This window comes from Citrus sinensis, chromosome 3 (genome assembly GCF_022201045.2).
Source record: "Citrus sinensis cultivar Valencia sweet orange chromosome 3, DVS_A1.0, whole genome shotgun sequence".
Taxonomy (NCBI): Eukaryota; Viridiplantae; Streptophyta; class Magnoliopsida; order Sapindales; family Rutaceae; genus Citrus; species Citrus sinensis.
The window spans coordinates 5,484,738-5,500,561 of record NC_068558.1 but is presented as its reverse complement, the minus strand read 5'-3'; the positions used below and the strand labels follow the sequence as shown (position 1 = coordinate 5,500,561).

Here is a 15,824-nt window from a genome sequence, read left to right as displayed (position 1 = left end):
TCATTGTTATTGATTGTTTCTTTTAAAAAAATAATTATTTAATTAAAATAATATTAAGTTATTTTTATTTGAAGAGTTTTTTAGAGAATATCATATTTTTTTATTTTTTTATTTGTCACATAAGTAAGTAAATAGATATTTAAAGAGTAAAATTTAAAGAGTATTTTAGAGATGCTCTAAAATATCTAAATTGAGAGCACAAATTAAAAATCAACATGACGAATATTGCTGGGTACCCCAACGTCAATTGGGGGAAGGGACTTTAACTAGTAGTGCCCGACGCCATGTACCAGCGGGCTAAGGCAATTAAAAATTTCCCGCAGCAGGTGAATTTACGGGTTCGCGGATAATTTTGCCGCTACGTATATAAAAAATTTCTTGTTCTGGTTGTTGTTGTTGTTGTTGTAGTAATTAGATGCTAACAGGCAGCCTTCGGGTCAAAAATTTGTTTTGAGGATTGAAGGGCTGCGGAACTTTGCATGTAATCCACTTCACCTGTTTCTGTTTTGAGTAAAAATGTCGTATCACCAACCTGAAAAATCAAACTAAAATTTAGATTAGTCAACAGACTGTACACACCTTCACACCCAACGTCAAAAGTTGTTCGCAATAAATAAATATATACGTGTCGACGGAATATTCTTCAAACGCCGCCGGTCCAAGACATTTCCCAAGGATTATAAATAAATATAATATTCCACAAAAAAAAGCTCCAAAACACATTATCCTGAGACGATCTTGTAACGAGTGGTAGCAGAAGGCATGTCTTCACTCAACGATTGCAACGATGCCGACAACATGGTAAGTTTGCTCAGCGCTGCTGTATACAATCATCTTGTTGCATTATGCAAACAGTGCACGATTTACTTTTATTAATGTTTTGGAATTTATCGGTATCCCTGAATGTATGACTCATTGCATTTTCTTCTCTTCAGGTACTGGTTGAAGAAGGGGCAAGCTCACGAACTATCATACTCAACAGACCCAATGTCCTGAATGCTCTGCTTACTCCCATGGTTTTTTTCTTGGCTCACATCTCATTATTGTTATTGTTTTAAATTACTGACTTAGTAATTACAGCAGTTTCTTAGATCTTTGGATGAATAGTCTTAGAAGTTACTCTTGCGATCTGGGTGTTCTGAATTTTGTGCTCAATTGTTCATTTTAATTTCCTTGCATACACTTTCTTTATTTTCGTTGCAATTGTGTTTGGACATTTGAGTTTACAGGCGCTTTTATTGAAAGGACAAAGCTCATTTTGTGGAAAAGTTTTTTTTTTTTTTTTCACTATTCACTGGCACACATCCATGTTTGTGATGCTTTTCTCAGTTTGATAAATATTAGTTTGCTGTTCATTTTTTACGACTACTAGTTTCATTTGCGGGTCAGATTTAACATATACGGCCCTTAAATAATTGATGAAATTCCTCAGGTGTCACAATTGAATGCATTGCAAGATTAGAAGAATTGGTGGCTAATAAAGTTAATTAACAATTTATACATTACTATTAATGATAGGTGACACATTATTTGGAATACAAACTATCTACTGTGTATATATGTGTGTAATACTATCATTCAAGAGTAACAGGCTGAAATTTTTTTTTTTAATTTTCTTGTGTATCTTCTTGTTAAAAAAAAATTGGTATCCATTGTTATTGACTCATGATGACTAATTATTATATTCATAATGTCCTCACTTCTTTAGGGTGTTCGGATGACTAAATTATACGAGTCCTGGGAGAAAGATTCCCGAGTTGGTTTTGTCATGATTAAGGTATGTATTTTCTTTTTCTGAATAAATTTATCTTCTAGTGAATTCAGCTTACTAACTTGGTCAAAGCAACCGGTTTATTGGTTTTTTATACAAAGGGAAATGGCAGGTCATTCTGTGCTGGTGGAGATGTTGTAACCTTGTATCGGTTGCTTAGCAAAGGTAAGAGACATATTTGGATTTGGTTAATCGATGAGCCCTGTACCATTTAAGTATTATTATTTATTAGCTAAATTGTTTTGAATTCAGCATTTCCTCATTAATCAGTAGTAGGGACATGTTTGATAAATTCTAGAATACCTCTAGTCTACTATAGCATTATTCTTACAATAATCTAATAAAGTATGTTCTGCTTTATATTTATTGTGAATGTTGACGCTGCAAATCGGTAGTTAAAATAAATGAATGCACTCATAACATAATGTTGTTTGTTGATTGTACTGCTATAGAGATATTCTAAACTCTCTATCTGATGATGCCCTTAATGCATTGTTAGTTAATTATTTTATAACCCATCATTTGTCCTGGCTGTGAGAGTAGAAGTATCAGTACTTGCATTATTTTGAATTTTCTCATCATAGTCACCATTATCATTATTTCTATTAAACCTTTTTTGGAACATAGTGAAACCACAGTTGTTACTCTTTCATTAACAATGCACTAGGATAGTTGATGTTTGACTTCTTTACTTCTTGTCAGAAATCATACATATACACGCAAGTAAATAAATTTAATTATGCACAAATTGCTACATATGCATTATTATTATGTGGTTGTTGCTGGTAACTGCTGACTATTTTATCTACTTCTTCATTAATTGGTTATATGCAGGGAGAGTGGAAGAATGTAAAGAATGTTTCAGAACATTCTACAGCTTAATGTACCGTTTAAACACATATTTGAAGCCACATGTGAGTCTTTTGTTTATACTTTATTCCTTACATGTTTATGCAACATACTTTTAGTTGCTTATTCCACTGTATGCATGATTGCATTGCTGCTATTTTCTATGCAGGTAGCTATCATGAATGGAATTACAATGGGTGGTGGTGCAGGACTTTCTGTCCATGGTTCGTTTTGCATTGCAACTGAGAAAACTGTATGTATCATTGATATTTAAATTCATGATTTCTTATACATGTTATAATTTTCTCCACCCATACTGAAGCTTGTTTGAACTTACATGGCATTCACATAATCATTTCAGGTGTTCGCTATTCCTGAAGTACTTATTGGTTCGCATCCTGATGCTGGGGCTTCATATTATCTTTCACATTTGCCTGGTCACTTAGGTAGGTTCAAATTTCATGTTTAACATATCTTGCAGGTGTTAATCAAGTGTTAATCAAATTGTTGCTTAATTGCTTCCCTTTTTGTTTTCAATACAGGAGAATATCTGGGTCTAACTGGAGGGAGGCTTAGTGGAGAAGAGCTGCTAGCTTGTGGATTTGCTACTCACTACATACCCAGTGCAGTTTGTTACTTGTTCTCTTATATAAAATGACCAAAAAAAATACTCTAGCTTAATTAGGGATGTATCTAGAATGCAACGCTGTCTGGCACAACACGCTTCATTCTCTGTTCAAAATTCTTTGTTTATCTCTGAGTTTAATGACAACCGAATGTTAAAAGTAGTGTATGTATGATGTGTAATAAGTAGAGGGACAGTTTTGAAAACTTGTGGAGTTTGCAATGAAAAACTTCGGAACTTGAGTTTCTTCAATCAAGAATGTGGGTGGGAATACAGAACTAGGCAATTTTGTGCTGTAGTTGGTCTGTTTAATTAGCTGCATATCTAATATCAATTATTGTTAACAGAGACTTCCACTGATCGAAGAGCAACTCCGTTCATTAGCTGTGCATGATTTTTCTGCCATGGAAACTTTTCTTGCAAAGCACAGCGAGCATGTGTATCCAAATGAAAACAGTATTCTTCACAGGTACATGCTTATATACACAAATAAATTTCCAATATACCATATTTGAAATCTTGAGCTTCCTTATTCTTTTAACTATCCTTGTTGGACAATCATGTCATAATCTAACACAGTCTATGTAATGATTATGCGCAGAGTTGAGACTCTGAATAAATGTTTTGGCCACGATACAGTCGAGGAAATAATTGGTGCTTTGGTAAGGGTAGCTACTCTATTAGTTCATTGATTTATTAACTCCTTTCTACTTGATTAAACTCAACATCCCTAAGACTGACGAATCATAATTTCTAAACTTTTCTCAGGAAAGTGAAGTGGCTGAAACAAACGATGAGTGGTGCCTTTCAACACTCAAGAAACTAAGAGAAGCTCCACCTTTGAGCTTGAAGATTTCTCTAAAATCTGTAAGTTCTCTGTTTCATGTTTTTACATTATACTTCGAAGCCAAGCAGTATCAATTAACTCATGACCTAATTGTTTGGTGAAATATTAAAACAGATACAAAAAGCCAGATTTGAGACTCTTGAAGAATGTCTTAAGCGTGAGTACCGTATGAGCATGCGAATGATCTCCAGGCAGATATCAAATGATTTCTGTGAGGTACAAATATGGGAAGTGAAAACTATCTTTATTTAAAATTGAATCATTCTATGAATTTTTGTGAACCTTATAGTAATAATTATTGTTCTGCCTTTTGATAACAGGGGGTACGGACACGACTGGTGGAGAAATCCTTTGCACCTAAGGTACAAATTTTGTGATGTTCAGCATTTTGTAATGGACTTTATGCAAGCAATTTTCTTTTCTCATTAATGAAATGAAATAATGCAGTGGGATCCGCCGTGTTTGGAACAAGTTACAGAAGAAATGGTAAATGCATACTTTGAGAGGATTAGTGTCGACGAGCCTGAGTTAGAGCTACCAAACAAATTGCGAAAAGCCTCCCATGCAAATGTGTAATTTGCATTTGCTACTTTTTATGTGCGGAATACTAATAATTATATGGTGTGATAATAAGTTTAGTAAGCACTTCCAAACCGATTCTTATCCGTTTGCTTATATAGTTCCAATCATGTGAACGTAGGAAGTAGATGTAGAGTTGGTGGTATTACTGTGGTCAAATCGACAGAAAGGAGAGGACCAAGTGAAAGGGTCACGTGATTTAAGTGTGCCTTGATTAATAAGCAACCACGTCCTAGGATTTTTATATTATTTTTTCTGAATTGTTACAGCTTTTAAATATATTTCAAAAATGGATCGATGAAGAATCTATATATATTTACAGACAACCAAAGGTCCTACTGAATATAGATCAGAATTTTACCCCCTCTACAGAGTAAAGATATAGGTAAATGCATCTATCTTCAATTGAATAACTCTCCGCCTTATCTTTTTATCACCCCACAAGGCATCAAATTTCTATAATATTTAAGGTGGCATATCAAAATTTAACCTTTGTTTAATGGAGATAATTGTATACATTCATGCTGCATTTACTTGCTAGTAATTGGAATAGGTTGGAATGGAAATTGGGAATGAGAATCAAAATAAATTGTTTACTCGAGGTGCAAGAATTGGAATCGTAATAGTCTGAATTGTTTCAAGTTATTAAAATGCCCTTAGTTAATTACAATAATAACTATTATTATTATTAAAATTACTGTTAATATATTAATTAATTATATTCATATATTGTTAGTTTATTAATTAATTATAATTTATCATTAATAATAATAAAAAATTAATCACAATAATCAAAATAAAAAATATCATCATCAGCAAAATAATAATCCATTTCAAAAAATAATAATGATCATAATCGGATTCATCATCATCAACAAAATAATTCATTTCCAAAATAATAATAATAATAATAATAATCATCATCATCAAATTAATCCATTTCCCAAATAATCATCATCAACAAAAATAATCCATTTCTCCAAAAAAAAAAAAGAAAAGCAACAATCAAAATCTCAATTGCCATCGTCATCAACAACAACGACAACAACAATCATCGTCGTTAGCAGTAGCAGCAGCATCAGATCATAATTGTCGCCATTAAAGACGAAATCGGAGACGAAATGAGATGGGGGTGAAATCGAGACGGTGACGAAATCGACGCGGCCCAACCGAGACGAAACTAGCGATGAGCAGCTGTCCACAGCCAGCGAACCACGACGTCAAAGACGATGATGGCTGTGATGGTGATGGAAGCAGCTCCAATGGCGTTCGATTGGGAGGCATGGGTGAGAGAGTTTAGGTTTTAGGGATTTTTTTTTATTTTTCGCTTTTTATATTTTTTTATCTAAAGTGAGGGTATTTTTGGAATAATACAAAATTAACGTGGGTAGAATGGGAAATGCAGGGAATGGGGGTCTGATTCCTAAGCCCCCCTTGGGAATAAGACTCTCATATTTGATTCCCAAATTGTTGTGGGGTCCATGAAAATGAATATGATTCCGCTCATTATTTTAGCAAGTAAACGCGGGAATGATTCCGATTCCGGATTCTCATTCCTGAATCTGGCAAGTAAACGTAGCATTAGGCTTTTCGATTTAGAATACATATTAAAGAGACTAGGGCGTTTTACTAGACTTTCATCTAATATTTTATTATCATGTATGCATTTCAGTTCAAAATTCACAGTAATTAATATTATTATTAGGTTATGGCTACCTTGGAGTTGTTCTAATGTACAGCATGACTCACAATCACGCGAGCAAAGTGATAAACAGTAAAAAACTCATTATAACTTTGATCGTGTAGTTATAAAAAAATATTTTATTTTAGAGCGATTTCAAAATAACCGGACCCTTATTATTATTATTATTATTATTATTATTATTATTATTATTATTATTATATTATATATATATATATATATATATATATATATATATATATATATACATATATATATATATATACATATATATATATATATATAGAGAGAGAGAGAGAGAGAGAGTTTTTCTCTAGTGTAGCTATACATAATTTTTAAAGGTCGGATGCTTGCATTTCTTAAAATGGAGATTCGAATTAACACCATTTGATGTTATAGTTAATTGAATAAATAATAATAATAACACATCAACATCATCTCATGTTATTATCTCGAATCCATTTTTTTTTTTTAAAAAAAAAGGAACATCCACACTTACAAAAAAGGAACATCCACACTTGAATATATATAATTCATAAAATAAATTCTAGAAATCATAAGTGATTCACGTGTAGTCTTATGTTACTTTGTTATTGTATGAACTATACATATTACACATTTTCTAGTAGTCCACGCGCGACCGAAAAATTAAAATGGAAGAAAGAAGGCCGCGAGACAGTGAGAAAATACAAAGTGGTTAAAATGATAGCCAGCAAATTAAAGCACAACAGATTTGTATACGAAGTTTGAGAATTTAAATAACAGTACAGTCACAAATTTTTCGTATAAATTAATGTATATAAAGTGAAGTGTGGTAAAGAATTTGATCAGATGCAAATAAAAAAAAAAAAAAAACTAAACTAAACTACGTAATCCACATAATTATACTCAATTAATTTGATGCGATATGAAAAGATTGATGATCCAAAGCATCATCGGATCAGCAAAATTATTATCGTTTGTGAACCCACACGATACGTTCAGTTCAATTAGAGTGTCATTGACTGGTATGGTGCCCTCAGTGGACTGGCAGTCTGCGTAATTATTAGAGTGGACGAACACGACATATGAGTTACTTGTCATTAAGCCACTTAACCCAAGCCGGCAAGCCCCACGACCACGGTAGAAAGAATTAGAGTGGACGAACATGAGTTTCTTGGGTCATTGAATATAATTATCAACCACACTTTTCTTGGAGTATATAATATGATTTTTTTTTTAAAAAGTAAATAATACGTTTGGAGAATTGCGTGTAAGTTGGTGTCGCTCTTTGTAGCAAGAACGATAATGATCAAATTTATCCCCCCCTTTTTTTTTTAATCCTAATTTGTCATTCTCTTATTTGAACCGTAACATATAAATTCTCAACTACGCACTTTTCTTTGAATATTTATGATTTGAACACATATTTGTCAACGTAATTGATATATATGTTGAAGCGGGCAAATTGGGGCAGATATTTGGAGCGTAAGGCTAGTTTGGTAATATTATAATTTTTAAGTAATTATTGTTAACTGTATTATAGAAATAATGAGTAATGAAGAAAATTAGTTAATTAATTCGTGGAATTTATTTTTAAAAATATTATGAGTTACAGTTAAACTGCTGTAAGAATGCGAATAACTGAAAAAGACATTATATTGGATAAAATTTATTTACACATTTATAAGCATGTGGATAAATATAAATTTTTTTTATTGCTAAAGTATAATAATCGATAAATAAAATATAATCCATTTTATTATTTTAACTTTTATTTTGTTATTTGAATATGATTGGTAATAGCAGCAATAATCTCTTTAAATTTAATGATTTTATTTCCTAATTAAAGAATGATAATTTTAGATTTTTATACTATATGTGATAATATATATTGAATTGTATTAATTATAAAACTAATTATTAAAATTAGATTTTCAAAAGTTACCCCTTCCATGCTTTTCAAAATTTATTGTAGAATGGAGTGACTTTACCAAAATTAATTTTTTTTAAAAAATTTACTAAACATTAAAAATTAGTTTTTAGCTTTCTAAAATTATTTTGGACCATCTCAAAAACAATACCAAAATTTCAACTTTTTTTTTGTTGACATATTAATGTGTCCATATTTGATTTGGATCATGGAATATAAATTCTCAGCCATAAACTTTTCTATGAAAATATATATACTCTGTGTGTGTGTATATTATAGACTAGGGGTGGCAAAACGAATAATCGAATCGAATCCCAAGGGTCAAAATTATGTGGATTCAGATTCGATTAGTTTATTAAACGAACATTCGGTTCAATTTGTTTAATTCGTTTAATAGAATTAATAAATGAATCGAATCGAATCCAAATTTGTTTATTATACATTTATCCTAATAATAAACAAATTCATAACAAATGGAATTGAATATGAATTCATTTACAAAAATTAAATAAATCATCCAAACCATAAAATTTTTCATCTCATTTATAGATTGTCTTGTTATTATTTATAGTTACTAGATTAACCTTCAAATTTTAAAATTTTTCATAAATATTTAAGAATTAATAAGTAATTTAATTAAACGAATAATAAACTAATATATTGTATTTGGTTCGTTTATAACCTATTTATTAAATGAATCTTAAACGAATAAACGAATTAATATCTTCAAATCCGGATTCGATTTGTTTAATTAACGAATCGAATCGAATTCACACATTTATTAAATAATCAATTTTTTCAAACCCAAACCTATTTAATTTGCTTCGAATCAAATCGAATAAACGAATCCACCTAAATTAGCACCCTTATATGGACAATTTTTTTTTAAAAGTAATTGAGACGTCTGAAGACTTGCTTGCAAGCCGGTGTCGAATTTTAGAGTGTGAGTGATAATCAACTAATTTGTTCTCATTATTTTTTCCTTTTTTGACGTACTAATTTCTCCTTCTTTGATTTTGAGTTTTTTTTTTTTAACTGAAGTAACTGACACGTCTGAAGTCAAAAGGCAGAGTGTGAACATAAATTAAGTATAAGATTAAGAAGCATAATTGTTATTACATATTTTCATCTTAAAATTTGAACTTGTGCATTCGATAATATTCTAATGGGTCTAAAATAATCTTCTCAAATTCATGTAGAGTTTGAATATATATTAGGGATTAACATCATTTTTTTATGCAAATTAAATGCTAATCAAATTAGATACACACGCAATGTATGGCTACTAGAAAATATTGATCTGTGTTCCAATTGAGATACGAATAGTAATTTTTTTTTTTCGTTTCTTATATTCGTTAGTCTAATTAAGAATGATATGTTTTAGTATTTTAATATATGATTTTAATTTTAACATGCCTTAATTTTCATGTTATAACGGCGCCTTAAAATAAGAAACTACTCAAATTCATTAAGTGCGTGAGATATGGTTATATATCAATCGTGTACAATATGCATATTTAATCGCTAAGCTAATCAAACTAAATGTAGAAGAATATTCACTAGTCTACCCGCGGCACGAAGAAACTAATCTGTATCTCAGTTTCTGATTAACTAATTAATTAATTAGTTAATTAATATCCTTTTGAGTCCCATAGAATAAATTAATACCCCACATGAAAAATGTAAACATGCCTTACACGAATACCAATAATTATTCATTTATCTGTTACCCTATAAATACTTATTAACCAGCGATTACCTCCAAAGAACATCTAAAGCTCACGAAAATAATAGCAAGATGCTAAGCTTCAAAATCATTTCCCAATATTGCTTAAAAATGGGTCGATTTCCCTCATTAATAAGTAACAGAGGCCTGCGCTCTTCACTCAACAACGGCAAGAATTACTACAACGATCAACCCCACAGCTTGGTTAGTTTTATTTATTTATTTTAATAAATTACCATGTTGCATGCACAGCTAGCTATATATATATATATATATATATATATACAATACATGCATGGAAGAGACGACAAAATTAAATTTTCTTTTGAATTTGTTTTAGGTACTGGTTGAAGAGAGAGCGAATTCACGAACTGTGATACTCAACAGACCCCATGTGCTAAATGCTCTCAATACTTCAATGGTTTGTATCACTTTGAATTTCAAGTGCGAAACATATAAGAAAGAGAGTAAGATACTTTTTATTTATATAGAAGCAAGCACAATGATGACTCACAAGCATTTTTGCATAAACTGAGTTGGCTGCTTACGTGACATGAGTAACTTGATTGAAAAGTAAAAAATAATTAATGAAATATTATTCAGAAAGAAGCCTTGTAACACCAATGACAACTTCTAAACAATAATCCGTTAATTTCCCACTTCTACGATATTTGGTTAGCATTCTTTAATCGGCGAGTCTGAAGTCTCATTTTAATCCCTTCCTTAATTATCATTGTTATTGATTATTATTGTGTTTTTGAGGAATTGATGCACATTTTTGAAGACTATATATATGTACTTGAGTTTCTTGTCCTCAGGTTGCTCTCCTTACCAAACAATACGAATCCTGGGAAAATAATTCCGGGGTTGATTTTGTTGTGATTAAGGTGAGTAAAAAGTTTATTACTACTCAGATTCCATTGGTTTTCAACTTTTTTTTTTCTTTCTTAACTTTAGTATATATAATCCATACTATGTATACTTGTTTTTTTTTTTTTTGAAAGGGAAATGGAAGGTCATTTTGCGCTGGCGGAGATGTTGTTGGTGCTTATCGGATGCTTAAAGAAGGTATAGGAAACAGATCAATTCGACTTTGATGCAAAAGAGAATAAGATGGATTTGATTGAGGCTTAAATATTAGTGGTTAATATTTATGTTTAAATTGAATTCATTACTTGTTAACTTTCTCTTATATCGTATGGGGTGATACTGATATAATAGAGTAACTAATAGTTTTCAGTCCTGTATAATATTATATTATTAATTTATAGATGATTTATTATAAATTATAATTAAAAAATTGTGCAGGGAGAGTAGAAGAATGTAAAGAATTTTTCAGAACATTGTATAGCTTCGTCTACCTTGTAGCCACATATTCGAAGCCGCACGTGAGCTAGTCTTATTCTTAAATCTTAATTTATGAAATTAATCAATAGTTAAACGCATGCATGGGATATTGATTAATTATTAATTAACTCACTTTGTTATTCTTGCTTTCCTGCTGCTCACACGTAGGTGGCTATCATGGATGGCATTACGATGGGTGGCGGTGCAGGAATTGCTGTGCATGCCTCGTATCGTCTTGCAACTGAGAAAACTGTATGGAGCTAATTAATTGGATTTATTCAGAATTAAGAATTAATGCAGTTTAATTTAGTTTTATTTTCATTCATCTGATTCTGAATCAATAGTTCGAATTGTTTTAAAATTTTAAATATTATTTTCTTATCTAATAATTATTGATTCAAGGCTTAGTAAAAATTGAGTTCAGCACTCAATCTTTATTCCACTAATATATATATATATATATATATGATGAATTTTGTGTTAATTAGGAATCTAAAACTCATTTTAATTAATTAATTACAGGTTTTCGCTATGCCTGAAGTACTGATTGGTTTCCATCCCGATGTCGGGTCTTCATATTATCTTTCACGCTTGCCCGGTCACCTGGGTAGGTCTCGCTTGTTCATTTTATCATTATAACATTCATTTTCGTATCACATGGGCACAAAGCTTATGATGTATACTAATATAGTAATATTAATATTAATTTATGTGTACTCACAATTAATTAATTATAACAATAATAAGCTTAATTTGCTTTGCTTTATTAATCTCATATCTGGAGCCACACTGGAATACCTCATATCTGCTATTTTATTAATCTCATATCTGCTATTTTGATTTTCATTTACAGGGGAATACCTCGGTCTAACTGGAGCCACACTTAGCGGAGAAGAAATGCTATTTTGTGGACTTGCTACGCACTATTCACTCAGTGCTGTGTGTTAATTATCTTTTCATATTAATTAATTAACCTTAGTTTATTTCTCTTATATATTATTCATGGCCATGCATTTATATATAAACATGTAGTGGAGTGTATGCCCCGCTTATCTTATCTTTCTTTTTTTTATTATTCAGGATAAATAACACCTACACCCTTAAAGTTTAGAGAAATAGTCATATAAACCCTAAGTTTTGAATAAGGGATGCTAAAACTCCCTTTTGATTATAATACTCTTTAGTTCTATTGACCCAAAAAAATGACTCTAATATTTTATAATAAAAAATATAAAAATTTATTCATTTTAAAATAATTCAATATTTAAAAAGATATTTTAATACTTTGTAATCTTATATTATATTAAACTAAATCTTAATATGTAGAACCATAATATTGAAATAAATATATAAAGATTTTAAATTATTCTTAATATTATATAAAATAATTTATTAATAGCAATACATGAAATATATTTTATTAATTATAAAATGAATTTAACACTTACAATTACAGAGACTTTCGTCGCGTTTTTCCCACTTTGTTCACTAGTCAGACCCCAAAAGGGATATGTGCGTCTTTGTTCGGATGGGTAAGTTTGAGCTTTTATGAATTGAGTCTTGGTCTCTGGGTTCCGAGTACTATGTGCTATGGTATTTGCTAAACAATCCAGTTCTATAACCTCCTTTCTGCTCCCATTGGCGGCTCAACTTCGCTTTTATTTTAATATCTATATAGTCATTTTTTAGTGCAGTTTAGTAGCATTAAAATTTGATTCTATTAAACGATAACTTAAAAGCGTGTCCACGTTAAAAAAAAAAGAGGGCATTCCCACCTAAGAACGATTACACACACACAAACACACACAAAAGTTTAGGATCTTTAATTTTATTAAAGTTTAGAAAAGTTATTAAAGCATATGTCTTAATAAAGAATAAACTGGAAGTAACAAAAATACACTGTAATGTAGTGTATTACATGTGCGTTTTTCTTATTTTTTAAGTGATTTCTTACTTTAATAAAGTATGAGTTCCGTTATTACAACATTACTCTCTTCAGCTAGCTTATTAAGTAGGTACTCATGCAACGTTAGTTCTTGTCGACAGAGGCTTCCGTTGATTGAAGAGCAACTTGGTACTTTACTCACAGATGATTTTTCTGCTGTGGGTACATTTCTTGGAAAATACAGTGACCCCGTGCATCTCAATCAAAACCATATTTTTCACAAGTATGGTACTATGCCTTATACTCTCGATGCACGCTTAATTAAACTAGTGCCCATTTTGCTTTTTAATTAATTAATTAATTTGTTTTTAAGGGTAGCTAGCTAGCGAAACATGTTGTTAGATTTGAAGTGATTGTAAAATTAATTATTCTAAATCTTGAGCTTCCAGGTTTGAGATTCTGAATAAATGTTTCAGCCACGGCACAGTGGAGGAAATTATTCATGCTCTGGTAAGATTTGTTTTCTAATTAGATGAAAATTAACATAAGTTTAATTACTTATTGATTAATGGAACGATTTTTAATGGTTGGAATGATGTAATTAATATCTGTCAAAGATTTATTATGGCATTTATAAATTACAACAAATACAAAATCATTTTTGTTAGGAGAGCGAAGCAGCGAAAACAAAAGATGAGTGGTGCGTCTCAACACTCGAGAAGCTAAAGGAAGCACCACCTCTGAGCTTGAAGGTTTCTCTAAAATCTGTAAGTCGTATCTCACATTTTACATCACGTGTATATAGACGCGCGCGCGCGCCCACAAAATAATAATAAAAAAAAAATCAAAAGCCAGGCCTAATTAATTAATTAATTGATAATGGTTTGGTTTGATTAAACATGCATAAAAACAGATACGACAAGGCAGATTTCAGACTCTAGAACAATGTCTTATGCGTGAGTATCGTATGACCAATCAAGCAATTTTCGGGCAGGTCTCTAACAATTTCTGTGAGGTACGTACAAGTAAGATTAATAATACTCGTCTGAAGTACGCAGGACTATACGTATTTTCACTTATTATATAGTAATTAATAAGCCAGCTCTTCATTAATTTCTTTTCTTCAGGGAGTTCGTGCACGATTGGTGGACAAATCTTTTACACCTAAGGTATATATATTTATTCTCATGTGCGGGCGCCTTCATTTTATTTTATGCGGACACCCTATTAAAGCATATAATTTAATAGAGTCATTGTTCAATTCACTATTAAATCATATCACTTAATAGAGTTAGTGTTTAATTAACTATAAAACCATACAACTTAATAACATGTTTGCACAAAAAAAAAAAAAAGAGAGTGCATATGTTTTTTTAGGTCTTTTAGGTTTTTCTTTACTTTAATAAATTAAGGGAACTCATTGGAAAATTACTATACAAAGTTATTAAAGTAAAAGAATAAGTTAAAAGGCAAGAAAAACACACACTCCAATAAGCTACTAGATAAAATTCACAGCATTGGTGTGTCTGTGTGTGTGTGTGTGTTTTTTTTTTTTTTAAGTTAAACCTTTATTTAAATAACTTAAGGGATCCCGTATTAGATAATGACTCTATATATATATACATATGAAAAAAATTTCAATCTAAACTTAAAATTTGGAACGAGTTGGCAATGTTATGAACAAACTTTTGAGGACGTTGTAAATTATTTGATAACGTTATGAAATTATATTTACATCATTGTCAACTCGTTTTAAATTTTATAAAATTCAAAATTGTCGAATCTAAGAATGAAGAATATAAAATTCGGAGTGAGTTGATAGTAGTTTGAATGGATTTTCACAATCTTGTAAATTATTTGATAACATTATGAAAGTATATTTACACTATTGTGAACTCATTTCCAATTTTATAAATTCAAGATTCTCCGGCCTAAGAATGAGTGTGTGTGTGTGTGTGTAGCATTGTTCCGGTGACGAGGTAGTTAATATATTTATAACTTGATCTAAAAATAAAAAATAAATGAAATAATGCAGTGGTATCCGCTACGTTTGGAACAAGTTACTGAAGATATGGTGAACGCATACTTTGAGAGGCTGAGTTGGGACGAGCCTGACTTACAGCTACCCTCGCCTAACAAGTTGCGTGGACTCTCACTCTCTCATGTCATGTCTCGTGTGTAACCGACGCTACGATTTAATATTGGTGGTGCCAAGCATCAGTTCATTTGGTAACATCAGTCACATGACTGGGGAAGGCAGTTTAGTAGCTATTTGGCCAAAAATAAATGGAAAAAAGAAAAGCATGGGGGGAGGCAAATTCGCATATCAGTGGTGTGTATCGTTCGTCATTTATATACCCTATCCATAGTAAGTGTGAGGATTTTCAATAATATTGTACTTTTTGTAATTTAAAATGAATAAACCCTAAAACTTTAAATTTTTATATGCGTAATGCATCATTAAATTATTGGTAAAAAATAGAGAGAATCCTAATCCTTATTCTATCGTTCTCGCGAAAGTGAGCGGCAAGGGTGAATATCATTACTCGTTGAGGAGATGAAGCCAAATAATCCAGAAGAG

General features: G+C 31.0%; 2 protein-coding genes across 2 annotated transcripts; both read left to right on the top strand.

Moving 5' to 3' along the window:
* The first annotated feature begins 233 nt into the window (after positions 1-233).
* On the top strand, positions 234-4,920 carry LOC102626887 (3-hydroxyisobutyryl-CoA hydrolase-like protein 1, mitochondrial). Its single transcript, XM_006477109.4, has 14 exons — positions 234-801; positions 936-1,016; positions 1,709-1,777; positions 1,873-1,936; positions 2,606-2,685; positions 2,790-2,873; positions 2,982-3,066; positions 3,163-3,248; positions 3,593-3,714; positions 3,847-3,907; positions 4,014-4,112; positions 4,207-4,308; positions 4,413-4,454; positions 4,540-4,920. The coding sequence occupies exons 1-14, from the start codon at positions 763-765 to the stop codon at positions 4,666-4,668; spliced, it is 1,143 nt and encodes a 380-aa protein (XP_006477172.2). The 5' UTR covers positions 234-762; the 3' UTR covers positions 4,669-4,920.
* A 5,151-nt stretch (positions 4,921-10,071) lies between these two features.
* Positions 10,072-15,824, top strand: LOC102617485 (3-hydroxyisobutyryl-CoA hydrolase-like protein 1, mitochondrial). The gene is made up of 14 exons (XM_052438876.1): positions 10,072-10,215; positions 10,352-10,432; positions 10,830-10,898; positions 11,016-11,079; positions 11,320-11,399; positions 11,527-11,610; positions 11,881-11,965; positions 12,212-12,297; positions 13,405-13,526; positions 13,693-13,753; positions 13,912-14,010; positions 14,157-14,258; positions 14,371-14,412; positions 15,279-15,824. Exons 1-14 carry the CDS (start codon positions 10,084-10,086, stop codon positions 15,423-15,425), a joined length of 1,254 nt encoding a protein of 417 aa, XP_052294836.1. The 5' UTR covers positions 10,072-10,083; the 3' UTR covers positions 15,426-15,824.

Coding starts and splice junctions, on each gene's coding strand:
- LOC102617485 (XM_052438876.1), top strand. CDS start 10,084: ATGCTAAGCTTCAAAATCATTTCCCAATATTGCTTAAAAATGGGTCGA. Junction 13,754..13,911: donor AGGAAATTATTCATGCTCTG/GTAAGATTTGTT, acceptor CATTTTTGTTAG/GAGAGCGAAGCAGCGAAAAC. Junction 14,413..15,278: donor ACAAATCTTTTACACCTAAG/GTATATATATTT, acceptor GAAATAATGCAG/TGGTATCCGCTACGTTTGGA.
- LOC102626887 (XM_006477109.4), top strand. CDS start 763: ATGTCTTCACTCAACGATTGCAACGATGCCGACAACATG. Junction 1,017..1,708: donor ATGCTCTGCTTACTCCCATG/GTTTTTTTCTTG, acceptor TCACTTCTTTAG/GGTGTTCGGATGACTAAATT. Junction 3,249..3,592: donor CTCACTACATACCCAGTGCA/GTTTGTTACTTG, acceptor TATTGTTAACAG/AGACTTCCACTGATCGAAGA.